This window comes from Sitodiplosis mosellana, unplaced genomic scaffold (assembly GCF_009176505.1).
Source record: "Sitodiplosis mosellana isolate CC-2019 unplaced genomic scaffold, AAFC_SMos_1.0 Smas_scaffold_38, whole genome shotgun sequence".
In the NCBI taxonomy this organism is placed as follows: domain Eukaryota; kingdom Metazoa; phylum Arthropoda; class Insecta; order Diptera; family Cecidomyiidae; genus Sitodiplosis; species Sitodiplosis mosellana.
Window position 1 is genome coordinate 727,544 of NW_022595280.1, and position 26,485 is coordinate 754,028.

At 37.5% G+C, this 26,485-nt stretch overlaps 1 protein-coding gene across 2 annotated transcripts in view; it reads left to right on the forward strand.

The window, feature by feature from the left end:
- Nucleotides 1-24,674, forward strand: part of LOC129569558 (homeobox protein B-H1-like) — a 40,954-nt gene extending 16,280 nt beyond the window's left edge. The window contains exons 2-5 of one of the 2 annotated variants that reach the window (XM_055448478.1): nt 12,568-12,802; nt 21,990-22,042; nt 22,206-22,690; nt 22,852-23,761. In XM_055448478.1, the coding sequence (XP_055304453.1) occupies nt 12,568-12,802; nt 21,990-22,042; nt 22,206-22,690 (773 nt within the window). In that variant the 3' untranslated portion in view covers nt 22,852-23,761. Of the gene's footprint in view, nt 1-12,567; nt 12,803-21,989; nt 22,043-22,205 lie in introns of both variants that reach the window. The other variant, XM_055448477.1, reaches the window with a different exon arrangement.
- The last annotated feature ends 1,811 nt before the right edge of the window (nt 24,675-26,485 follow it).

Sequence of the window (26,485 nt, forward strand, 5' to 3'; positions counted from 1 at the left end):
TGCGCTGCTTTTTTTCGCCATTTATGAATGGTTTGCGATTTGAAAACGAGATTTTTACGGTTAAAGAGCGGACATAAAGAGAGGAAAGAGCCTGAATTATACCATATTATTAAATGATGATAATTGACAGACAGAGCGAGAGAAAAAAAAACTAATCACCGATTTGATATCAGATCATTCGGTTCTTTTTTCTCTGCTTCAGCACATTCAAATGTCATATATAGTTAATTTGTTTGATTGTTGCTATATCCACAACACTCTAATTAGGTCTTCTTTATTTTCGGTTTTCTTTTTTTTTCTCTGAAAGCCCGACATAAACATATATCCGTATACAAAAGTCAATTGACCCACCGGTTTTTTTTGTGCTATTCATAATTATTTAAATTGGCTCTAAACGACTCTGCGATAATGATTAGGCTCAAATTTTAACAACATTCATCCGCTTGATAAACGGGTCTGACATCCAGCTTTTGACTTTATATTCGTCTAAATTTACTCCTGGTGGACTAATTCACCGAACATTGACTCTGATTCGCTCGAACAAGCACCTAATTTTGAGAATGGCCGTCCGAAAAAAACAACAACGGTGAAATGGTTAAAAATAGCTTCATTTTCTTCCTACCTTGTCACGTTGCTAGGATTTGAGAGACAAAGAAAATAAGATGAAGTGTGATAATGCGCGGGCGCGACACAGTCTATTGCCACCACCAGTTTTTCCATGTACGAAAAATTGAGTCGCATGGAGAAATTGGAATCAATCATTCGTGAAATAGACACACTCTTGTGCTGACAAACCCAAACACTCACACATAAACATGGCTCGCAGCACCAATACCAACTGGGAGCTGCGTTTCAAATGCCTGGCAAATGGAACACAGCACAACCGAAATGAATTGAGTGAATGCTTAAAACAAACATCGATTAAACACATATTGCATGCCCATCATGTGATAGAGGTGTGGTGTTTGTGTGTTGTGCGCGCGACGACGCAAATTATGTGTCAAAATTACAAGGAAACAATTCACTTCACCGGAGAAACACATTGAAATATGCGAATTATGTGAATGTGTGTATGTGTTTTATTTTTCTTCTCTCTATTTGTCCAACCTTCGATCTGATTATGAGGCGATTGGAGTTTGAACGCAACAAACGAGCAGCATTATGAGCATTATTAATGCAAATTCAAATGGAGAGAATATAATGTTTAAACAAACGACACAATCGATAACGATCTGCGAATCGTACGTTTGTTGAATGGGGCGCGCACATCATATGTGGAATCAAGCGTATTAGAGTGGTATTACAATTGGCTGGAACACCATTGAAGCTCATTTCATTAGTATACTCATTGAATATTATTATATATTGAAATCAATTTTCTCGTTGTACTGCAAACTGCATATTACATGAGTATAATTTCTTCTCACGAAGTCTTTGCGCGCTCCGTGGCCTCGGTCGACATCGGAATGTGTCGCTTAAAAATATGTATGTGCAATTTATAAGTTTTGCTCACATCTTTTTTTCCTGCATTTAATGGAACACATATAACAAAATTGCCTCTTTGGATAATCACAGCTATCCGTTTGGAGTGCACAAGAAAGGCGGAGTCATTTCAGCAAAACAGCACGTTTCCATCGGAGCACTTAGATTTGTTCTAGTGAAACATCGTCTCGATGCAGTTTGCATTGGCGAGAATGGATTTAAATGTTCTTTCTTGAATTTTGAGAAAACAAAAGTGAAATTTAAGCGGTGCCTCACCAACTGAATCCGGTTTTGATTCAGTAGCTATTGATTTTTTTTCTTGTAAGGAAAAGAACTTGCACGTTTTCGCGTGACATATTCCATACGCGCAAAGAGAGAAAGAGAGAATTTTGTGGCCGAAATTAAGGCTGTGCTACCATGCACATAAATTATGGGTAGCCAGCGGGCAATTAGTCGCAAAGGGAAATTTAGCATTATCATTTATGAAAAGTGGTAAGCGAGGCGCTGGCTCTGTGTGTACTCAGCGCACACGTTTCTTTCGCTGGCTGTGTGTGTATGTATATGCGAGGTGAGGTGTAACTGTAAGTGCATGCTCATTAATCCTGTTTTTTTTTCAATTGCGAATTGCTTGCGCGTTACATTGTATCACGATGAGTTGAAGTCATCACGTCATTTAACAGTCGACGCAAAGTTGCGAGTTCTGTTGAATTTTCCAGGTGGTTGCAGCTCTTTTTGGCTCCGACAATAAAATGCAAAGGAAGAAAAAATGAAAAAGAAACACGGTCATGAACGAGCAAATGAGAGGGGAATAGGGAGCGCGCGCAAGAGAAGAACTACAAAGTGCTAGAATGCAGAAAGTGGCCGATGCAGCGTGCAAAAGGCCGAACAACACTTTTGATTGAAACAAAGTATTTGTTGTTGTTGTTGTTGTTTTGAAAAGTTTTCTCGCTCGAAATTCATTTGCATAAGTGTAACAAAATGCGCTCAATTCCACGTATTTTAATTGTTGCCTATTTCCATTGCAATTTTTTTTTTCCATTTGTTCTCTCGCCCGTCGCTCGATCGCTTCCATATTTTTTTTTTCGTGTGTACATTTGCGTTCTTATCCAGTCGCTCCGGTTGAATCATGCTCGCGCACGTGAGCACATTCGGTTCATTGCTTGGCGTTTTTTTCTCTCCATAAACAGTGAAAAGGAAAAGAAAAGAAAAACACTTTTTACATAACAAATTTGTAAGCAAAAGATTTCTGGAGTCAGAACTTGGCTGGGCCGAGCCAAGAGCAAGGCAATCGGTGTTTAGCGCATAAAAATGCGATTTAATGAGAGATGAAAAGAAATTATAATTGTTTGCCATCATTAGCGGAAAAAAGAGTAACAAATACGAAATTAATGTATAAATGCGTGTAATATAACATGGGTGTGTGTGTGCGCGGAAAAAAGCAATGAAATGAAATGAGAGAAAGAGTGGGGCGAGAGAGAGAGAGTGAGGTGAAGGAGAAAAAGATGGCAAGAATAGTAAAATGCAATGCTCCGGTAAATTAATCCAACTGCTGTGCAAGTGAGTTCATTTTGCAGTTGAACAACCACCTGAGCAAAATTTCCAATTGGAATATAAATACAATGTAATTCTCTTGTTCCGTCTGTCTTTTTCTAATGCATCCAGTGCACACACACGACACGTTTTTTTCCTCCACCGCATCAAATGCTTGGCTTGAAACGAACATTACGGTTTATATGAATCACTTTATCGAACACCAGAACCATTTATCATTCGTAACTTGTTTTATGTCATATTACGATCAAACACATACACACACACAAACGACTCAGTCATTTATAGTTGCCACTTAATTTTTACTCCAGAATGTTACTCGACGCCGAGTGTTGAACATTTCAAATGAATTTTTTTTCTGTAGTCGCGCCACTTGCAGCCGTATGCGCTGTGCTGTGTCCACTGATTGTGTGTGTGTGTGTGTGTTGTGTCTCAGGGCCCGTTACGGGTTGCGTGCAATAATTATATTGTAGCGTTTATTATCGGTTTTATTGTGATTCACGTGGCCATTCTGGACTCTCTTTCTCTCTGGACATCGGCCAACGCCGCAAACCATTCGCACTAAACATTTCTTTTTTCGACGAAATGGTTTCATTAGCAAAGCGACTTTGATTGCATTTGCCATCGAAATTTACATTAAACCGATTTTTTCTTCTTCAAAAAATGCCGTTTTAATGTTGCTTTTTTCAGCGAGGGCCGAAGGGGATGCTCAACAAATACTTCGAAAATAAAATGATTTTACGTGAAATAAAAATTATAAATATTTGTTAATAAACTCCAAAAAATAATCTTTTTTTGATGTTTGGCCGATAATAATTGACAAAAATCACTTTGCAATGACGATTCAAATCGTTTTGAAATGAAGAACTAAGAATTTTCCTTCTATTTTAGAATGAAATCATTTTTTCCCGCAAAATTTGACGAATCAATTAGTAAATCCTTTTGGTTTTATCCAACCGCTGGAATTGCTCTTTCCATACATTCCGCTTAACTATTGGCAATTTATGTGCACAGAATTTCCATCGTACAATTTAACATTAACACCTTATAGCTCATAGAATTTATGTGGCGTGAATGATTGTGTGGTGCTAGCTGGTCACAATCTCAAATGAGTTTCATATTCCATGGTTGAAGATTTTCATTCGTTTTTTTCTGTTCTGTTGCTGTTGTGCACTGGGCCAATCTAAATTATACAATTTAAAATGGATTTTGATATGCGTTGTGTATGGACGTGTGTGTGTGTGCTGTGTGCATAAAATGCGATATTCAAATCAAATAAATAATTGCTGCACTTAGAGGCAGTCCACTTCATTGATGTTATAATGCGAGCAAAACATGCAAATCAACGTGCAATTAGAATGGCAGTTAGAAATCGTATTCGTTTGCCGCATGGTTTATGATACAAATATAAAATATTCCGAATGCGTTTCCGTGCGGTTCCGTTCTGCGCGCGTTTTTTGTTTTGTTTCGTTCACTTTTTTTTACAAGTCGCATTTTGCATTCGGTCGCAATTCGCTAACGCGGTAACATTTAATGTGCAATGGATTCCTTTTTTATGATTATGATTATGATTATGTATTTATAATTTCTCACTATGTGCATTTTTTTTCGTTTTTCGTGTCGTTGCTTGCAAATTGCTCCTTTTCTCCCCCTTCTCTCGCACACTGTTCGTGTTCTTTTGCATCCATTTAATACTGTTAATTAGTTCATTACCCACCTAAACGCTATGCAATCGCGTTTTGTACTTCGAATTATGAATGGTGAATTCTTGCATTCGCTTCTACAACGTTGTTGCCGCTGCTGTTGTGGCTGCTTCCACTGCTGCCGCTGTTGTTGTTTTGCTGCTGCTGCTGCTGCTGTTGTGCGTTTTTTTTTTGCACTCTGTCATTATTCAACAGCGATTAAATTTTGCGTTTAATAATCACATTAAGAATTTGTGCAAGCAGCTGCAACCGCATTTTCTACGTGATATAAATTGCAATTAGAAATTCTAAAGTGTTCTAATGAAGACGAGCGGAATGAATATCTATTTTAAATGGGAGTCATAAAAATTGTGAACCAACTCGTTTTGCTGCGTTTTTTGTGTGTGTGCTATTCTCTTCGTTTGCACACAGCGATCAGATGATGCGGCCATTCATTGTAATTTAGCGGCGAATCGTTGATTTCTATCAAGAGATCAGTCAGTGTTCCTGCAACATCCGTTAACGGATTGATAGAGACTTTATTCTTTTCAATCATTAGTTGCAATTTGCGTGCCATTACAGCAAAATAATAAAGACAGCAACAGCGGCAGCAGAAAAAACAGAAACAATTGATTCAACTGCTGAAAAAGTGCGATTAAGCTTCAAATTAATTGCAACAGCGAATCGTTGTAAATGACACAACCGATTTGATTGGTTGCTTATCAATCTATTTGCGGCACGCACGACACGCAACTCATGTTCAACAACAGGGGCAACCGTAATTCGGTTAGTTGGCAGACACAAATACACAAAAGAATAGACAAAAGCAACAAAAACAACAACAACAACAACAGCCGCATTGAAGAGAGAAACAACGAAAAATTGGATCACAAACGCAAATCGCCCACAAATGTGAATTTGAATAAAAGGAAATTATAGAATTCAAGCAAAAATTATACACGAAAAGTTACAAAAATAAAAGAAAGGAGAGAAAAAACAACAAGCACCGTAGACACGAACACCCAAATGGATTATCTAACAATGTAAGCCAATAGCATGGCATGTCATAATTAAAAACAAAACCGTTTAACAATGCATAACACCAATTTAAAAAAAACACAGTCAAACAATACAAACGAACAAACGTTCGGTCCCGATTGTTACTGAGGCTGCAGCCACTGCCACCTGAGTCTGATTTACTCCATAATTTTCGCCGTGTTCACGTATCTAATACGCTTTTCCAACATCCGCAAAGCACACAAACACACTACCACACGGACTCCGTGGCAAAAGCATATTTAAATGCAAATGCAGTTCAGCCTCTCTCTCTCTCTCGCTCTCGGTATATCTCTTCAGATTGCACAAACACTCACATGCATTCGACAGAAAAACACAAAACAATGCAACGTCATTTAGTATGCACGGAGCCGTTTAAAGTCAGCCAAACAGTTAATGAATCATTATTATACTCGGCTTTTTTGTTTGTTTGTAGGCACACAGACTCGTAAAAGAGCATTAAGTATGATGAAATAATAGAAATTGGAGTGAAATGAAACAAAAGCCCAGTGAAAATCTAGAAAATGGTTACAGTTGCTAATTAAATGAGGATTTAATTTCAATGCGCTGCGCATTCGCAATAATTCGCATTTGCATGCATTGCAATTGGAGTCTCTTCCGCGACACTAAGCCCGCTGAAATAATGTGTCGCACCATGCGTGAGTTTATGGCCGTAAAATGTGTGGTGGAAAATGTGAAATTTGGCTTCGAAAACGGAAGCAAAACGTTTTTCTTAAGTGTCTCTTCGGGGGGCCATCTTTTCAAGCCAATCATTGAGGTGCCAAACGCACGATATTCCGGCGGCTTGTTTCCTTCTTCTTCGCCGACTTTCGAAGCTTCTGATGATGGTTGAAGACGAGGAAAGAAACGCCACGTTTATCACATGCGATCGACGAAACGATAATAATTTCCGTGTTTTCACAACCAATTATAACGTTATTTGTCCGAAAATTTATGGCGATCGCTGTAAACAAACGGAGTCATTAAGACTGTATGATTTCCGAAATAGAATCGAAGATGGGCGCTGGTTTTTTTTTGCTCTGTCATTTGGGACCAGAACAATGATTTTTTCAACATCGTTCAACATTTTCCAAAAAAAAAAAAAAATATTTTTCGGGGGGATTTTAATTAACCAGCGATAAATTTTGTCTAAATTTAAATAAATGGTCATTTGTTTGCGTTTAGCACACCGAAAAACAGCGAGCAATCATTCTAATCTCGGTGGTCAGATCTCACTGTGGATTGTTTCTATCTTCTCAACTTTTGTTTCTCGGTTTTCTTTCGGTTGTTTAGAAATGCCTCATGCGGCAGGCATTTGAGGTCGAACGTAAATGAGCGCGCCTCTATAATTTTCTATTTGGTTAAATTTTGTTATCACCCATTTCCTTTGCTAATGCGCACCGATTTCCTAACGATCGAGAATGCAAGAAGAGAACCATCGTTCATTTACACCGAATCACGTAATGAACCAGCCATCGTGTCCGTCACTCGAGTGAAATAACAAAAAGATTAATAGAGTTTTCATGTAAATTAATTTTAACAAAATTACACAGCAAACGATCTGACTATCACATTTCCCTTTTGATGCTCGTTTTCTATGCGCATTTTTTCTGGCCAGTTTTGTGGTGGAGTGCGCGCGCGTTCAGCGAGCGAATAACTTGCAAGCTGGCTGGCTGGCTCGCCAGCGTTACTCTTCCGTAAACGATAACACAGCTCATTCTCGCATTCTTCTTCCACTTCAAAGCTATGCGGTCTCTAAGTGAGCTGCACCAGCTTAGCAGCAGCAGCAGCATTGGTTCGTTAAATATTCTTAATTTTATTTAAAAGTTTACACACCAGCGCGCAATAATTATAATTTTTATTGTATCAATTCCGAGAGAGAGAGAGAGAGAACGAGCGTTTGCTTAGAAGACTATGTTTCGAGCTTAAACGTGCGTTTATTCTGGTTTTCTTTTGAGCGTGGTGTGTTTTTTTCTGCTCTTCTCTATTTTTTTTCTCGCTTTGGTAGTCGCCTTTCAAAACCCAGTCAATCACTTTTATTGTTTAGCTCCATCTTCGACATTCAGCAACAAAAAAACGAGCACCAAGACCAAGAGAGAGAGAGTGAGAGGGAGAGAGAGGAATACACCGAGCAAACGTCGTAAGTTGTGTATCGCAATGCGCTGCGCACAAACCAATAAATTTAACACGACTTTGTCAGGTTTGGCTTTCACCCCCTTTTATAATTCGATTGTACGCGATTCCAACGGCGAATCGGCCGCTCTCGGTTATTATCTTAAACGAAAATCGTTTTATTTTTCCTTGATTTCTGCTACAACACACGATGAATGGGTAGAAGAAGAACGGAATTGGGAGAAAAGTCAGTCAATTGAGTCGAAATGGGTTTGAAGCGTTCAGAGTCGCGCGCTTTAGCAGCATTTTGTTTCGAAATATGCACCAAAAGTTACTTAGTTAACGACGGCGCATCAATTAGAATAAAAAATTAGATCATTTTGTTCGTAAGTTTCTTGCATTTTTCTTGTTTGTTCTCGCTGCATTCCAAAACACAATTGTGGCTCGAGTGTTTTTTTCTTCTTCGATGCGGCAGAAACACAGGGGAAAATGATGAAACAATACACGAGAAGCAAAAAAAAAACAACGAAAAAGAAATCATTAAAGATGAAAACTGTTTTGTACAAAGTTAATTGCTCGACGGTGGAAAAACGGTGCCGTTTTCTCTCTCTCTCTCTCTCTCTCTCTCTCTCTCTCGCTCTCTTTCTCTTCAATGCACTGAACCAAAAAACATGCTTAAGGTTGCAGTAAGCATACGCTGTTTTTTTCATATGTCCATCGGCACTTATAGATCTATTCACTTCACTGCCAATGTTTGGCTTCCGCAACATTTCAATCCTAGAGCGCGCACCGCATTTTTTATCGTTGATGAATTTTAAATTTGAATGGGATTTTATCGCAACTGCAATTTTCAGTTTTAACGGTAGAACAAAAAAAGAACCCACCAATTCTGGTTACTTTGTAAACGAGACGCGATTTTTTTTCCCATTCGTTGGAATGAAATTAACATCGAATTATACCTCGAGCTTCGATCAAATCAAATTTACACGTTTCCCTTGTGCAAATGAATTTCCCATTTGTCTAATTTCAACGAGTCGTTTGAAAAAACAAACCTCCCCCCGCACACCATGGTCAGTGTGTGTGTATGATGCGAGTTTACGAATACAAACAAATGACCAGTTCCGAGTATTTTCGAGATCACAAGCATAGATTACGCAATAATCACGCAAATGAGCAGCAGCAACACCAACAAAAACTTGACAGCAGCAGCAGCATGCAAAAGTTGAATGCATTGAACACAGAAAATGATCCAACGTACGCATGATAGGGCCCAAACAGAACCTGCGGAAAATCCATCTGTTCAACATTGTGTATACAAAAAAAAAGACCGAATCGAAAATACGGCAAAATAATTTCTTTTCTGTTGTTGTCTGGTATCTCTTTGGAAAAAATCTACGAATAATTAAATGCGTTTATTAGTGAATTCATTCGGCGTTTGTTCTTCGCGTTATGTGCATGGTGCATGTTGCGCGTTTCGAGAAATGGTGACGTTGTGCGCGCTCACAACATGAATAAGCCAATTGCCGTGGGAAATTGTTTTGTGTGTTTGTGTCGAAGGAGGAAAAAAAAGCGAACTGCATACAAACAACACAAATGAAGCAGCCACAACATAATTGCTCCACTTGAAGTGTATTATGTAAAAACAAAAAACAACAACAACAACAACAATAACCGCCAGCGAGAAAGAGATTTTGAGCAAGTGATAAACATATAAATTTTTTTCTATTTTGAATAATTGTTTATTAGAAAATTATGAACTAGATCGTAGTGAAATGCGATCGTAATGTGAAATTAGAGTGTGGGGATTCGGATTAATCAGATTTCAATGAGTACAAACTTGAATTGAATGTTTTTCGGTGTTCAACGGCGGCTGCGACTGCGGGTTTTCTAAAAGAGAAAGACCACTTGACACCAATCATCAATGAACTGTTGCCGAAACGTCGACAATCGGCGGCCATTCAACTTCCTCCATGAGCTAGCCAAATTTACCTCACTCAAAGAAAATTGGAGCAGAAATTGTCGATGAGATAATTGTGGCACGTCGACAGCACCAAGCCTACCTTTTCATCGAACAAACATGTTTAAAATCCAACAATTATCGTCTCCATTTTTCTGATAATTTGCGTTCCGAAAATTTATTATAAAAGCTGAATATCTCAAAACGGTTCGGTATAAATCGCTTTAATGATTTCATACAATGAAAAATGTCGAAAATTATACAGAAAATGATCGCGATTATAAATTATCGCGGCGCGAGTATTCGATTCGGTTTTTTCCGCATCTTTTGTTCGATAGGGAAATCAACTGCTCGCTCCGGCATTCATTGTGTATCATTTTATTACGAAAAGTGGCAATTTACACAGAGTTTGATTCGATGGTTTGTTTTTTCGCTCTCTCTCCACCTCGAAAAAGTTTGATTTTATTATTATTAAACTATGAATTTTCCGGTGGATGATCGCGAACGAATTGACCAAATTCCGCAACCTATGCATAACACTAACAAAACAAAGTAAAATACGAATTTGCGATGAGCTCATTCAGTGAAGTTTATTTCAATTCGTTTACGTCGTTAGACGCACTCATAAATGCGACTGAATGAACTCATCAAAAATGTTCTGAAATAAAAAAAACAAGTTTTTTACTTATAAAATTGAGGTTTATCACCTGCTACGCTCTCACTAAAATCAATTTTGCACATTAGTGACATTTTTATTTTGTTTATGTCTACTTTATTAACAAATAGTATAAAAAAACATGCAATAGTTTGCAGTAAACATTGAACGATCTGAGTCACAGCTTTTGACACTTGTTTCGCAGCGCTAGAAGTGATATGACTGTCATACGCTTATATGAAGTATCTGTGCCAAATTCATGGCAAATTCCATAATAAATGAAACTTTATGCTTTGTCACAAATTTTCAGCGTTGACTTTGATGATGAAACGTTTTTTTTTTGGAACGAAAAAGCGGTAGCTTTGTAAGGCAACAAAGCGAATCTTCTACCAAAAGATATCGTTTTTTTTTTCCTACGAAAAGAATGTTTTCTCAATGCTGCTCAGGAAAGAATAGACAACTGAATGGACTGTAATGTGGCCATCCATCGTAAACGAAAAAAATTACTGGCATTTGAGAAGAACAATAGTGGACGTAATGGTCCAATTTGATACGCTTTAGCCCGGAACAACGAACCATATTTTTCATCAATAACCGAGGTATTTTTTTCCCGTCCACCATTCTATGGCCATCATCACAATAGATTGTGATAAACAAAACAATAAAATTAGCCCGAAAAAATATTCATCCGAAAAAATTGACGGTAAAATGGTTTTCATAGAGATAACAATATCGAATATCACAGATGGATAATAATTTGAGTGTGCGTTTTTTTCCTGTATGTTCCGAATGTCATTACAGCCATTGTTCGCATTAATTACACACTTTTAATTCTATTACCAATGTTGATGGGCCGATTTTTTGGGCTCGGCTCGGGTGAAAGCGGATGAATGAAAATTTGTGTTAAACGTTCGATAATTTCTCGATCGCGCGCGACGGTTTGCATTCGTTTGGCCCATTCGCTGAGTTTGTTCCATTGACATATTCATCAAATTGCATTCCCATAGACGATGACAAGCATCAAAATGCGATTTTTTTTCTTCTATTGAAAATAATACTAAATTATTTGGAATATAAACAGCTGAAGGCATATAACGCTTAACCGACAACTGGCCGAAAAAAGTGCCACGTAATCATAATTGATAGACTCTCAAACCCATCGAATACGCAGTATAGTATCTGTCATTAACTTTCTCGTTTCAAGAGTGCCACCGTTCAATTTTATTTTGAATGCTTCGGTCGAATATAAAAAAGAACCGCAAATGATATAGTTATTCATTGGATTATGTAAAGAAAGAGAAAAAAAGCGACGGAAAATTAAATGAAATCATGATTATTTGACATTGGTGTACACATTTGAATGCTATTAAAAGCAATATAATCACGTAATTTAGCCTATTTGCACCACACGCTCCCTCTTCATTCACCACATCGCTTGTTCCTTCATTTGATCTAGTCTAAATGGCATTTCTCTCTTTTTACTCATCGACCGAACACAGTGACAAAAAAGGTCGGGAAATTGTCGTTAAAACTGCAGCACTCCATGACAATGCACAAGACAAGTCCATTGAGAAGTGGAAAAAAAAGAGAGAAAAAAATGAGCAAATAGAAACTTTGAATAATAAACAGTTGAACAATGGCAAAAATCAACTTTCGAAAGAGCGAAAAAACAGCCCCCAGCCACATTAGGAAACTATACAAACGTAATTATATCAATATGAAGTGGAACCGTTTTTTCTCTCTCTTTTTGTTCATAATTTGGACTTTCTGCAATGTCATTCGGCGCATAATCAATAACTATTTTCACATGAGCATTTAAGGGTGACTCTTTTACTCTGGACTCACTCTCACTCTCTCTCTTACTCATTTCAGCAATAAGTCTTTCTTGTTTTTATTTATTTATCAAAGTACTAGCAACAAAACCATGCTGAGTGTGTATGCATTGTTAAGTGTGTTTAAATGGGCATTCGGCCCCTGGCAATGTGTGCGTGCCTTTTTAATTACTTTTGAATTTACGTTTTATTACAACAATTCACGTGGTTTTTTTTCTCTTTTCTCTCCTTCCTTTCCAGGTGGCAAAGATGATGACGGTGGCAGTATTAAAAGCGGTTTGGGAAGTCTATCGGGCTCATCTGGCTTGAGCAAAAAGCAACGAAAAGCCCGAACCGCATTCACCGATCATCAATTGCAAACGTTGGAGAAATCATTCGAACGGCAAAAGTATCTAAGTGTTCAGGATCGCATGGAATTAGCGAATAAATTAGGCTTAAGTGACACACAAGTGAAGACATGGTATCAGAATCGAAGGTGAGTCCATCACTCTTTTCTCTTTTCGCTCTATCGCATTTGGATTTCTTTCTCAAATTCACCAAAAATTGAGATGTTATGAACGTGTAAAACGTATGAACGAATGTATCGTGGATCGAATGAACTGAGCAGAACCATCAGCATTTCACAAGATCACGCACGCTAACGAGCAATCGACGAGCAAACTGAATAAACAGTAATTTGCAAAGAAGACTACGGCACAAATAAACAATAAAGATAAATAAATTTAGCGTAAACCGCGTTGAAAATCGAAACTGTGGTGAGCATTTTGGCTTCTGTTGTGGTCACGCGCAACCGAAGAATCGCGCGAGACTTGTGGAAATAATCAGAAGCCACTAAAAAAGAAGAAAAAATAAAAGCAAAATCATTTTGAGGAGAGTGAGAGAGAGCGAGAGAAGAAAAAAAATTATTCATACGAAAGATTTGTATATCATTTGGCGAGAGATGCAATTCAAAGCCAATTCCAATAAATCATCAGGCGGCTGTCAACAATTTGCCATGCAATTCAAAGTATTGCGAGCCAGGGAAGGAGAGGAGAATGCCAGCAAGCGAACGAGAGCCAGCCAACCCGTGGTTGGTTGCCGTTTTATTTCTGAAATCACATCCATCGGAGAAACAATTGAAGAACCATGAAACATAGGGAAATTGAGAGAGAAAGAAAGAAAACGCAGCGATTCAGTGGCTTGCAAACAGTCGCATGGTTCACCATAAATTCAAATAAACGATGATACTCCCGAATACACCAGAAAGACGGAACAAAAACTGTGTGCTGCCGTTGTTTTCCATTGTCGTATTGAAACATGATTTACCCATGTTTATTGACTTCTCACACTCGGTGACGCGCTTTTTTCGTCGCTCTACCCTGTGTGAGAGTGAGTATTGCGGCAATACAGAGAATGAGAGGAGAGAAAGTCAACACACTCGGATGCGATGATATATAAAAATACATAAAAGATTTGCACGCTCTCGAAAAACACTCGATGATTACCACTTAAACACTCAACAACGTTTTGTGAGTAGCTACCCTGCTGTTGCAGCTACTAGTCGTCGTCGTTGCTGTTGTTGTTGTTGTTGTTGTCGTTGTCGTCGTCGTCGTCAGTTAAAATGTTGTAAAAAGGACGCTGAACGATGGCTCTTGAACGAGAGTGAAAAAGAACAACAATATTATGATTTATGGTGGTTTCTTCTCTCAGTTTGTCGAAGCAAGCGAGCGAGCGCTTTTTTCACATGCATTTGGAATTTATATTGTCGTTGGTCTTGCGCTCTCTCTGTGTGTAAAATGCTTTTAAAAAACGATATCGTTTCTAAATGATATTCGGAAAATCGTTTCGGAATGGTATTTAAAATTCGTCATACAACGGAATGGAACCCATAAAATTCATATTTGGCGTGTATTTACATTGTCTGTGCACGAGCACAACACGCAATAAAACAAACAGTGTCTCTAATTCGGGCCAACAAAACGATACGAAAAAAAATGAAATACAAATCGTAAAATGAATCGTTCCCCGAGACAGTTGGTTTTTTTTTCTGCTGCTCTGCATCGCAGAGGCAAAAAGGAGTTAAAAAGTGACGATGTCTCTATTTGTGTATAATTCTTTTGTGCGAACCAAAGCAAAGCAAAGCAAAGCAATGGCTTCATTTGCATACACAAACTATTTTCATTCATCATACAATTTATAATAAATCAATTCATTAAGCTCAAAAACGAAATTAAATTACTGTAATTATTCTGATGGAAGTGGCATTTTGATTGGGCCACATCCTTCTCATTCTCATCGCCTTTCGCATTCTTGGCCATTTCAATATGATTTGCATGTTTTTAGTGTATATGTGTGTGGCTGTTTTTTTTTAAACAAAATCATGCAAATTACGAATAATAGATGCAGCCAATAAAATTCCTATTATAATACAGAGACAACACGAGCATCGGGCGACAAACGCTAATAAATCCGTTTGGATTGAGCGCACATTTCATAATTGTTCGTTGCGTTTCTATTGTTGTTGTTCGTGGTTCATTTGTATAAATTATTAACACTTTAGTGAATTCGCATTCGATACCACAACTCGTTCAATGCGCGAATAAAAGCGCGAGCGCAGAGCATGTTTTTCACAGAGAAAAGAAGAAAAAAAACATTTGCATATGAACCAATACCATGGTTTATTTTTTGGTTTAATGAAATGTTGATGACGGCGATTAATATTATCTTTTATTGTTGCTTTCCATTTGGCAAACACATGCTTGGCGAGCGTTGCTCGTCTCCAAAAATATGATAATCCCTTTCATGATCGTAAAAGCGAGCGATTTTTATTAGTTCGTTTAAAATTCACACCTTTTGTGATATATTAATGGTATCATTTTTCGGGCCATTCGATTGAAAAGGCGTCCATATTTAATTTCCTTCTGTATATTTTAAAATTCAATTTGAACGATTTCTGCGTCGAACATCCATCCAATGTTACCGTGTTTGCATAATTGAGACAACAAAAATCGTTGTAATCAATTCGACCGAAAAACCTTTTATTTCATTACTTTTTAATGGGCTGCGGTAGTTTTTTTTCGGCTTCTTTCCTGTTGAGCTCATCTCCATAAATGCTACGATTTCGTTAAATATTTCAACGACGATATTTCGGCATACGGCGTGATGAGTCAGGCCATTTTGCAACCGTTTAAAAAGAATCGACCAAAAGGTTAGGTAATCATGTGTTTTTTTCTTCTTCTTTGGTGGTGCGAACAAAAAAACTTTTGACGCAAAAAAAACAGCGCTTCAAATTTAATTGATTTGTTTTCAATTGAAGAACCGAACGCTTTTCAAAGAAACGATGAGCTAATACCAAAAGATGAAGACGATGAGCCAAAGTCGTTCAATTGACGAATCACGTCTTTGGTCGTTGTGCAAAGGTTACATGTTGAATTGTTACATCCAGAAGCCGAGAGAGAGAGAGAGAGAGAAAAGGTCCGAAAACACGCCTTTGACCCAAGCCAATTGTTCCCTTGGTTTTTTTTTCTAACCACTTTTTTACTTCCAAAAATACACATCGCGATTAAGCTGAATTTGGTGCGCGCATTTTCATTCAATTAAAAACTATTAGTTAATTATCGGCAGGTTTTTTCCCCATCGATGAGACAGACGGAGACTCTCAATTAGGAAGATGTGTATGTTTTGAACGCCAATTATGGCCGTATTGTGTGATCAAAAGTGTACGTATGGAGAAACTGAATCGATGAACAAAAAAAGATGGCAACCATTGAATTAAGCGGGCCGATTTTAATGAACAGAAAGTTGACGGTTTGATGCAAGTGACGGGTTAATCTCGAAAGCCATCATACCATATATTTTAGCTAAACTTATCGTTTACATTGTGTATAATTTGTCCATGGCTTACTGGTACCTGTTCATTTTTTTTGTTCAAATATAATATTTTCAGTTTGTACCCCTTAATTATTGTGGAATTGAAAAGGCTTTTGCTCCATCGAAAATACTAATAGATCTATTAAGTAGTACATTTAAACTTCGAACCATGGACGGGTTTTTTTCTCGGTGTTTTCATATTTTTCACTCGGTGTTTTTGTGTGTGTGTGTGTGTGTTTTGAAATCGAATGGGGGAAAAAGGGCGAAAAATCTCTTTGTACCAAATTCGAAAATTGACCGTTTATTCAACGAGAATGAGAGAGAAAAGCCGATAATTATTATTCAAAAAATCGGTTTAGCCAATTCTCATACCGTCTTCGGTAATAACAATCAAGTTTCATGTAATCATTTTTGTTCCACAATTCAAAAACCAATACTTGATTCTCGTGTTTTATCGCTGTCGTACTATGTAATCATTCGTTTAATAGCTCATTGAAGGCTTCAATGAAAAAAAAAAAAATTATAACCATTATATTGAAGATGGGCCCGAAAAAGCAGCAAGCTCCAACCATTTGGAGTTTTGCAGCGAACAAACGATCTCCAACCGAAAAGAGAGGAACAGAAGCGAAAAAGTGATAAAATGCCGACAAACGAACACCACACTGACCAGACCATGTCTGCCACAAAACAGAAGCTCAACGTTTCATTTCGTTACACCGACGTGTTTTTTCCTCACTCTCGTCTCTTCTTACAATGCTACCGATAATTGTTTCGTACTTTCAACTACTCATTGAGTGGATCAGAGTGGATCCGAATCAAAATGCGAAGTAATCGCTGGCAATTGATCGAAATGATGAGATAAAGGGGTGAAGAGAAAAATTGATTGTTTAAGGTTGCACCAAATGAATATTCAGAAAGCAGAAAAAAAACATCGTCTGCCGTTTCTCAATATCGAACCATTTGATTAGTACTCAACCAAATTTGTTCGGAACGAAACAAAAACGTTAAAAGTAAATAATCGATTTTAATGAGCAAAGAACGAGCATTGGCTCTCTCTCTTTCTCTTTCTCCCTCTCTCTCTCTTACAGTATTATTTTCAAATAATCTTGATCATCATGCGTATTGTTGTACCGTATGCACCCAATGCCGTTCTGACTCTGACTCTGCCTCACTCCCAGCCGCTCTTCGCAACTACAAATTTGAGCGCGCTAGTTTTTGCCAAGTCATTTTTGTCGGAGTTTTTTTTCTCTCCCGTTCACGTCTGCCTTGACTTAGCTCATTGTTTCAACGTACACAGCAAATCAATCGATAATCTCTTTTCAATGGTAAAATAAATAAAAATGGTGATTTTCTATTATTTGGTCTGTCTGATGTGCTTTCTTTTTCGATTCTCTCTCTCTCTCTCTCTCTCTCTCTCTCTCTCTCTCTCTCTCTCTGACTTTTGTTTATACAAAATTTTGATGGTGTACCGGATTATTGTGTATTAACAGTGACGCGACACGATCTCGCCCACTTTTTCCATTGTGTTAAGGCATTTAGAAAAACAACAGAAAATTCGTCAAAAAATTGAAATAGATCATGCTTACTTTCTTTTTGATATCTACCTTCTCGCTCGACCGTTTCATTATTATTGTTCCTTTCGTTTGTAATCATTTTTCATTGAGTCTCCTTACTTGATGCCGTCAATCGACTGCTCGAGCATCCTTTTGTTCTTTGCGCCATGGTGAATTATAGTTAAAACAACAAAACATTCATCACACCTATTTAGTGTGTGCATTGAATATCACTGGTATTCGCGCCACAGCAATCTTCATTATATCATTGCGAGCGTCAGAGCCAGAGTCGGTCAGAGTCATGTGTTGTGTGAGCACATGGGAAAATTGTTAACTGGAGCCGATCCGCATCATTCCAACCAAATCTAGACTCAATGATATGTCTCGGCATGATACCTTTTTTTTAGTCTAATTGCATTTTAACAGGATTACATTTTTTTCGTAATTTCGACCAAAGGAACGAATGAACGGCCGAATGAACGAAAGAAAAAGGTTTGCGCGCACCTACTTGATCCATTTAATCTCTGTGTGTGTTAGTTTCAAACTCACAAGTACACACTAAGACAATAATTTCTTTTTGTTTTTCGCTCTGGGATACGGAACGAGTGGTCAAAAAAATATGCTATGGACAATGGCCGAAAAGGGAAAAACGATCGTTTTCAATGATTTTTTTAAGCGTATAATTATGTGAAATATCGACAATTTTCAGCCGACATGTTGCCAAAATTCCGGAATGTTTTGCTATTTGTTGAGTCATTTATTTGTGTATCGAAGGAAAATGAGTTCGATTTGAGACCGACCCTCATCGTAGTCTTCGACAAGAAAATTGCAAACATTTTGCAGGGTTTCGTTTTTTTCGCCTCAACAGGCGAATGTGCACTCAGCATGAATCAGAGATACCGATAAACGGATTGTGTAAAATGGTATTTAGAGCGCATCTTGTTTTATCTTTTTCATGTTCCAATCACTCATTTTGTTGAGTTTAAACGGGCGATAAGGGACGATGATGAAGACGAATTATGTGGTCGACGCAGACTGAACCGAAATATGCAGACAGCAGCACCCTTATTGTTTTGTGCGCCGCATCCAATGCACAAACGACCGGCAATCGAATAACTATTGGTGTTGGTTTATTTATTAATTATGGTATTTAATTACCACAATCTGTTCTCTTTTATCCGGGAACATGCGGCCGCAACAAGGCTTCTTATGTGAAAGCAGAGCTATTAGTCGATATTGAGGGCGCATTCAAAGATACTTAAACATAGAGACAGAGAGAGCGAAAACTGCTGATTCAATATCCGGCGCCATCCCATCACAGCCAAAAACACTCTTGATTTAAGTTTGTTTAAATTATATTTCTCTGTTTCTCTCTCTTTCCTCTGTCCTAAATGCCAATTCGTTTATGTAAGAGATGTTTTACAACCCCCGAAAAATTCATTCATTCATTCGCAAGAGGGATGTACTTTATTCATTTCGACTTTAAAGACTGGCGCCCGTCGCCAGCGCTCTTCGCTTGTTGTTGTTGTTGTTTTTCTTCTTGTGCTCGTTTTTCATTCCTTTTGTGTGCTGGTCTCGTTGCCGAATTATGAACTCGTACACTATTTACTATATTTCGTGTATTTCGGTTGCAATCTATTTCATTCATTCGTACGCCTTGAACAGCAACTTTGTGTTGGTGCACAACACATTTGTTATTCATTCGGTTGCCTTTATCCAAAGCCTTTTGGAGTTTTCCCTTGGATTTTCGACCCCTTTTCCACTTCGACTCCTTCTTCTTCGCAATATTTAAACTTTCGCTTATCGGAATCGCATTGAAAAATTCAAGCGACACCGATCGTGCGCGCGACAGAGAGAAGGCTTTTTACGGAAACGCAACATACTATAATGAAAACCCACAAAAAGTTGACTTAATCAAACAGCTTAATTGGCTTTCGTGTTCGCTAATACATTTTGAAAATGCTTTCATGTGAAATGCAATCAAGCAAACACCAAACAACGACCACCACAACAACAACGATGAACCAAATGTCTACAAGCACTGAAAAATTCAATGCATACAAACAGAAAAACAAAAACAATAAAAAAAAAAATTCGGTTTAATCTAGAAAATTCATTGCATGTTGTTTGCTGCGACTTTTTCCACGCCATAATTCATATTATGCGCGGTGGCTACACAGTTAGTACTGTAAACTGTACCACTCACTTGAATGCACTTAATCAATAGAAATATGCAAATATCAACAAAATAGATTTTTGCGTTTTTTCTCCTCTCTCCACTATAAACTTGACGGTTTGAACTGAGCGAGTGAGAAAGTGTCAAGCGAACGGCGGATATCTTGAATAATTTATATTAAAATTAAAAGTTCAAAGGTCACCTCAGTTAATTATTGAAATTTTGTTTTTATTTTCAAGAATTTCTAAACACTTTTCGAATCGAAAAAAAAAACTATTATTCGAAACCTTTTCCGTTAGATGAATTTTCAACTTGAAACCCTTTTCGGATTTAAATCAAAATTTTCCTTTGTTCTTAATTCCGACTGATTTCCCTTGTAACATTTAACTATGTCGATTATTTTGCACTTAGTTTTTACGTCCTACTTTCAAGAGCAATTTAAATGGTCAATCGTACAAAATGGAATGGAAGGAAAGGTGCATGTAAATTATTTGTTGTTGTTGTCGTCATCGTTTCACATGCGATTTATTTGGTCGGTTCTAGCGTCGTGAAAACACCAACGCAAATTAACGGAACCATCTGACATGTTTTGAAATCATCAAATGGTGTTTGAACTAAACGTAGCCATACAAAAGCCGAGAGAAAAAAAGAACAAGTCGAATGAACGGAAAGTAGTAACATATCGTATGCAAAGCCTAGTGTTCGTTACAAGCACAAAATAATCCAAACGAAAATCCAACGTTCAACAATAATTGGCCTATAATTTGGTAAAAACACGTAAATGCTATGAGACTTAAACGATTGCAAATGTGCGTTTATGCATTTTCGTGTTCATTTGTGTCTTTTGGCCATAGCAGTGGCAATGGCGGGAGCGCGAGAGTGATGTGGTGGTGTGCGATTTATCGCTGCTTGATCTTATTCGCTTTCCAATCCATCATTATTATATATATATGTGGCGAATGAAGAAAAGGCCAAGAACGGAATAAAGAATATATGAAGAGAAAAAATTCGTATGCCTGATTTTTTTTTTGCCAGCGCAATCGATGGATATTCACCATTCATTGTTCTTCTGGCATTGACGCAAAACTATTACGTAAAAAAAGCGCTGTCGAAACGAGCAACGAGTCTTGAATGGTAAACACAGAAAATAACAGAAAACAAATCCGCGATAAAATGAGCAAATAAGCCGACATTGGCTGGGTGATGGTGAGTCGAGCCGAGTGTGTGGGTACAATTCGTTTGTGAGAATAAATACGGTAAATGTTTGGAGCCGCCTCAAATAAACGTTTCCCGTAATTACATGCCGTACAATGTGCCGTACAATGTCTGTTATTCAGTCGCACTGAGGCCGTTTTGTAGTATGGTCTTTCTTTCGGTTCTTTGGCGTTTTCATTTGCAAATCGTTCACCATACAATGTGGTGCATTAAACAGAAAACGGTTTGAATTGAAGTATATTGACAACGGCAACAGCCACAGCACCACGACGGTTGCATCCAATAACTTTACCGTATTCATCATTGGCGAAAATGTATTCTTTTTTCTCTGCGATGTTTATCGCAATGCACGGCAACAACGGATTCCGGGGCAAAAATTTACGACGCAACCGATTGTCCATATTTTTATTAGCATTAGCCAAATGTGCACAATTTTGCATTTAAAAAAAAATCGTTAAATTACATTGCTCGCGCAAATCGCGAAGCGCCTGAAAGCGGACCGAGGCCCGGATCCCGCTTAATGCAACTGCTTTTGTAATTGCTGCTTACGAAAAATGGTTGAACCGTATGAAAACTACGATTTATTCGTGATGATGGTTTTCGTACGTCCTCAAGCGATCATGATTTCTCATTTTCTCCATTCGCGCGGCTCTGCTTTCTTATGCTGCAATGATTTTCAAACTGCATTAAACTAAATGCATTCCTTTCAGTATGAAAATTGTGAACGACGATAATTGCCGATTATTTCTTTGTTTCGTTGCGCATTAAAGAGAAGAAAATCAGCGACGGATTTTTATTAGAGCATATTTTCCAGTCAAATCGAAGTTTGATTAACGTTTGCCATCTTTTTGTCTCTCTTTAATCCGCAGAACAAAATGGAAACGACAAACTGCTGTTGGACTCGAACTTCTGGCTGAAGCTGGTAAGTTAAAGTTTTTTTTTATGGATCTAATCTAAGAGTAACATAAATAAATACTTAGAACTGTAAAATTTTATTACAAGAATTTCTTCGGTAGAAATTAATCGAAATTAGCGCAAATCGTCAGAATAAAAAAAAATTGCAATTTTTCCTTCGCTTTCTGTAGGTAACTATGCCGCATTCCAAAGATTGTATGGTGGACCGCCTTACATTGGTGCTTGGCCGTATGCGGCTGCCGCTGCAGCAGCCGGTGGACAAGGTCCCCCAGGAGCCCCACCGTCAGCTGCTGATTTGTACTATCGACAAGCAGCGGCCGCAGCTGCTCTGCAGAAACCTCTACCATATCGATTGTATCCGGGAATGCCAACGCTTGGTTCATTGGGCGGTATCCCAGCACCGGCCGCTCCGTTTTCGCACTTATCGGCCTCAAGTTCGCTGTCATCGCTCAGCAATTACTATCAAAATTCGGCAAATAACAACAGCAGCCTAAATGGTTCGGCTGCCAATGGAAACAGCACCACAAATGGCGGCAGCAGTGATCATTCGCCACGAAGAACACCGAGTCCACCACTCAATCCAGGCAGCCCGCCAGCTCGACGCGCTCAAAGCATACCACCCAGCGATGACGAAGACAGCACCATCAACGTTTAAGTAAATGAATATATTTGATCCATTTCCATTTTCATTTCCGCGATTCTCTTTTGTTCATCTCTTTTTTTATTTCTTCCTCGGTTCTTCACCAAAACGATTTTCTAATGCAAAACAACTACTGTGTTTTTTTTTCTCTTTCTTTTCTCTTATGCTAATCCAAGTCAGTTCAAACTATCGAATGGTTTTTGAACTGAATTTCAATATACAATTACTTTTTTGTCTTTAATTTTTATTTTGTGACAAGTGCTGTTAGTTTTATTCGTTCATTTCATTTTTTTAAAAAAATTATGCAAGAAAAAAGCAGATAAATAAACTTGATTGTAATTGTTTTTCAGTATTTAAATGAAGTAGCTAAACTAAGGAAGAGTTCTATGATTTTATCGTAGGTTTAATGTCTGATTCAATATGAAACAGATTTTTTTTTTGCTCTTGTGCCGGAGTTGCAACTAACAATTTTTTTGATGACAAATTTAACAGAATTGATCGCATTGACTTGATTTTCGATCAAGTCAATCACATTTTCATTTCATTTTACTTTAATTCTTGAGAATACCCGAAAAGTCCTAGCTCAAATTCGATTCGTTTAATGCAGTCAGTTTTTCTGCACCGATTTTCTCTCAGTTCTCGGCAATTTTTTGCTCTCGGTCAAACTCTAACCAATTCCCGAAAAAAAATCGATCAAAAAAACTTAAAACAATTTGTATAAAATTTGTGTTGTAAATAAGATCCAGCATTCGGATATTCCCAAACGGGAGATCAACAGTGAATTGTTCTCATCATTGTCAATGTTCGATTAAATGGATCTAACAAAAAATATTGTAGCTGTTTAGATGTTAGTAGATGTAAGATATAAGCTCTTTTATTACACACACACATTCACACACACACACAAAATGATTCATTCGTTTGTTTCCTCTTCAATACGAATGAATACATTCCAGATTTCAATGATATTATTTACAATTAGTAGGCTTAGGCATAACCATTTCTTTTCCACGGTTCTATTGATGGAACTCGCCAAAAAATCAATAAACAAAACCACTACAAAGAATGTATCCTCAATAGTAAATGCTATAATGTGTCTTCTCCTAATATTGCAAATCGTACTAAAACGATGAATTCATTGGTTTTTACTGGCTAAGAATATTTGGACATCGATGTTGATTATCAATCTAAATGTATGTAATGTATATTGTTTAAGGCATTATGCCGAACATGCGAATTCGTGGCAGTTTTTTGGGCGGTCAACACTTTGGAAAGAGATTTTTTTCGAACATTTGAACCCTTTTCTAGACATGAAGATTCTTTTGACAAGGATTTTCTATGACCAGGATTCAATTGAAGAAAAAAACAACTCCAATGAGAATCTTAATTTAAAATGAAGATCATCTCCAAAAGCGGGAAAATCAAAAGAACACCGTGACTGAGTAGACTGATGGAACGATTTTAATACGTAGAGTCTACAACTTTCAGTGATAGGTCACAGTGTTCTTTTGAAAAAATCGTTCAAAATGTCGAGATCTTTGCTGGAAAAATCGAAAAGTATTCGAATCCTAATTCAATTTCTTCTTGGATTCAAAACGAAGCTGCTAACAGTGCTTAGCACAGTTGTTTAAATCGAAATTTGGGTCATGTCCGCATCGAAACTTGATTTAAACCTTAAAGAAGATTCTTCATGTAAATCTCTCAATTTTCACCACAAAAAATGCCACTTGCCACCCAAGTATCGAGCTGGAAAAAGGAACGAAGAATCTCGCGATAAAAAAAAACAGAAACTGGAAGAGGAAGCGATATTAATGTATTACTCTAAATTAAAATTAACTATGAAAATTCATAATTATGGAATATTGATACAAAAACTAAAAACAACAACAAAAATTCAATGAAAGAAATGCAAACACATACAGATATTAGCTCTTAAAACAACACTTTACAAAGAAAAATTATAAATTATTATTACAATTATGAAATAAAGCAACAAAAATTACATGGTAAAAACATGATCTCAATGTGAGTTTCATTTCGAATTATTTGCGAATTATCAGCGGTTGTTGGTTCGAGCCTCGCAGAGATGGAAGTAATGAGGTGACAGCTCAATGCTTTTTTTGGCTTTTATGTGAGTATAGTAAGTAAGTATGCTCGTTTTTCACTCCCCTGAGTATGATTTGTAGCTTCGGTACGCAAAAAAAAACACACTTCATCTCTCAAGGAACCATTAAACTGTGCTGCAGAGTGCAAACCGTAAATTAGCATTCGTTTACATCGATCAGATTTCTGCTGTAAATAAATCCGAAGAAAGAAACGAAAAGCGATAATGCAAAAATTAAGACGGAATCCGTCGAAAAAGAGAAGAGTGCCACGCGGCCCATTCATGTTCAAAGCAACACTCTTTGTTTAAATAATTACCGATTACCCGCGTTGATTGGAATAATTTTCAACAACAACTGCCAACGGACGATTGCAAGATTTTTATCTAATCTATGAGCTTTTGTTTAAGCAAATCCGTTTCAATTAAAATGACTATTAAAACGTGGATATATATGCCATAAAAAACACACACAAATACAAATATAGTGTGGTGTGTTCCATGACTATTTTCTCCGTCTTTCTCATTCTTTCTCTACCATTCGATGGCTGTTGTGTGCGGCGTAGTGCACAATCGCACTTTGTAATCGCAGGATGAAGCCAGTTCAATGAGATTTTGCATGACAAACATCAATTAAATGCAATAAACTTTGGATTAGATTTTTATGTGTGTAAAAACAGCGATATAAAAAATTGCTGGCGGTTGAAAAAAACACCAAATTGCGCGCACTCACACACGCCACAAAAAACGATGGAACAAAAAGTGCGCATTTTTAATTTGAAGGAACACAACTTTAATCGGAGAGTTAAGAGAGGCAAAAAAAATCTTCACCAGCAAATGAATGAGAACGAATGATTGTATGGAAAAAAAGGTAAGTAAGGTAAAAAAATTCAGTTAAAAGGTAATTAAATTGTTAATAATGTGATATGGTCGCTATCATTGCGCGATGATTTCTTTCTCTTCTGTTTCATTCGCAACACTGTACATGGAAATGAATTTGGCGTGCTATTGTTTTGATTGTATCTTTTGTTTTACAACGATCCATACAAGAGAGCAATAAGATGAGATAACGGCGAGAAGACGACAGAAAAAAACGGGTTTCAATTTTCAGTACAACTGAAACTGCCTGCAACAATGTAAATGAAACGAATTTGAAAAATGCCATTTGCGTTTGCGGCCTTCCTGAACCGCTTTTTAAATTACATAATGGCCAAGCGACATAAAACCAATTGCCAATGGAATACCTTCACACTCGATGTCTTCATTCAAAGACCAAAATTGCCAATTACACGAATCGATTCGCGATCGCGCAATTGAATCCATAAAAGAAGAAAGAAAAAGAGGCGGTTTATTTTGATTGCAACTTGAAATTCCTGTTATGCTTGAAACTCATCGCCGAACAGCAAAAATGAAAAAAAAAGACGAAAGAAAATCGTTTCGTTACATCACTACCCAATTCTTGTTGTGGATGATGTGATCGATTAAAATGATTTCACGAAATCAATTTGCTGTGCTATTGCTCTTTTGTATGTACAATATCGAGACTGTAGATCATCCAAGCGAAACGGGTCCAATCTGTTTGATTTGGTTTGTTTGAAATCGCATCAATTTAGGTTTTTAGATTTGCTCGTCTTTTTTCACTCTGTATGCGCCTCTGTCTTTCTCTGACTGGAGCGAGAGCAACAGCCACCTTATGCTCACTCTCTGTC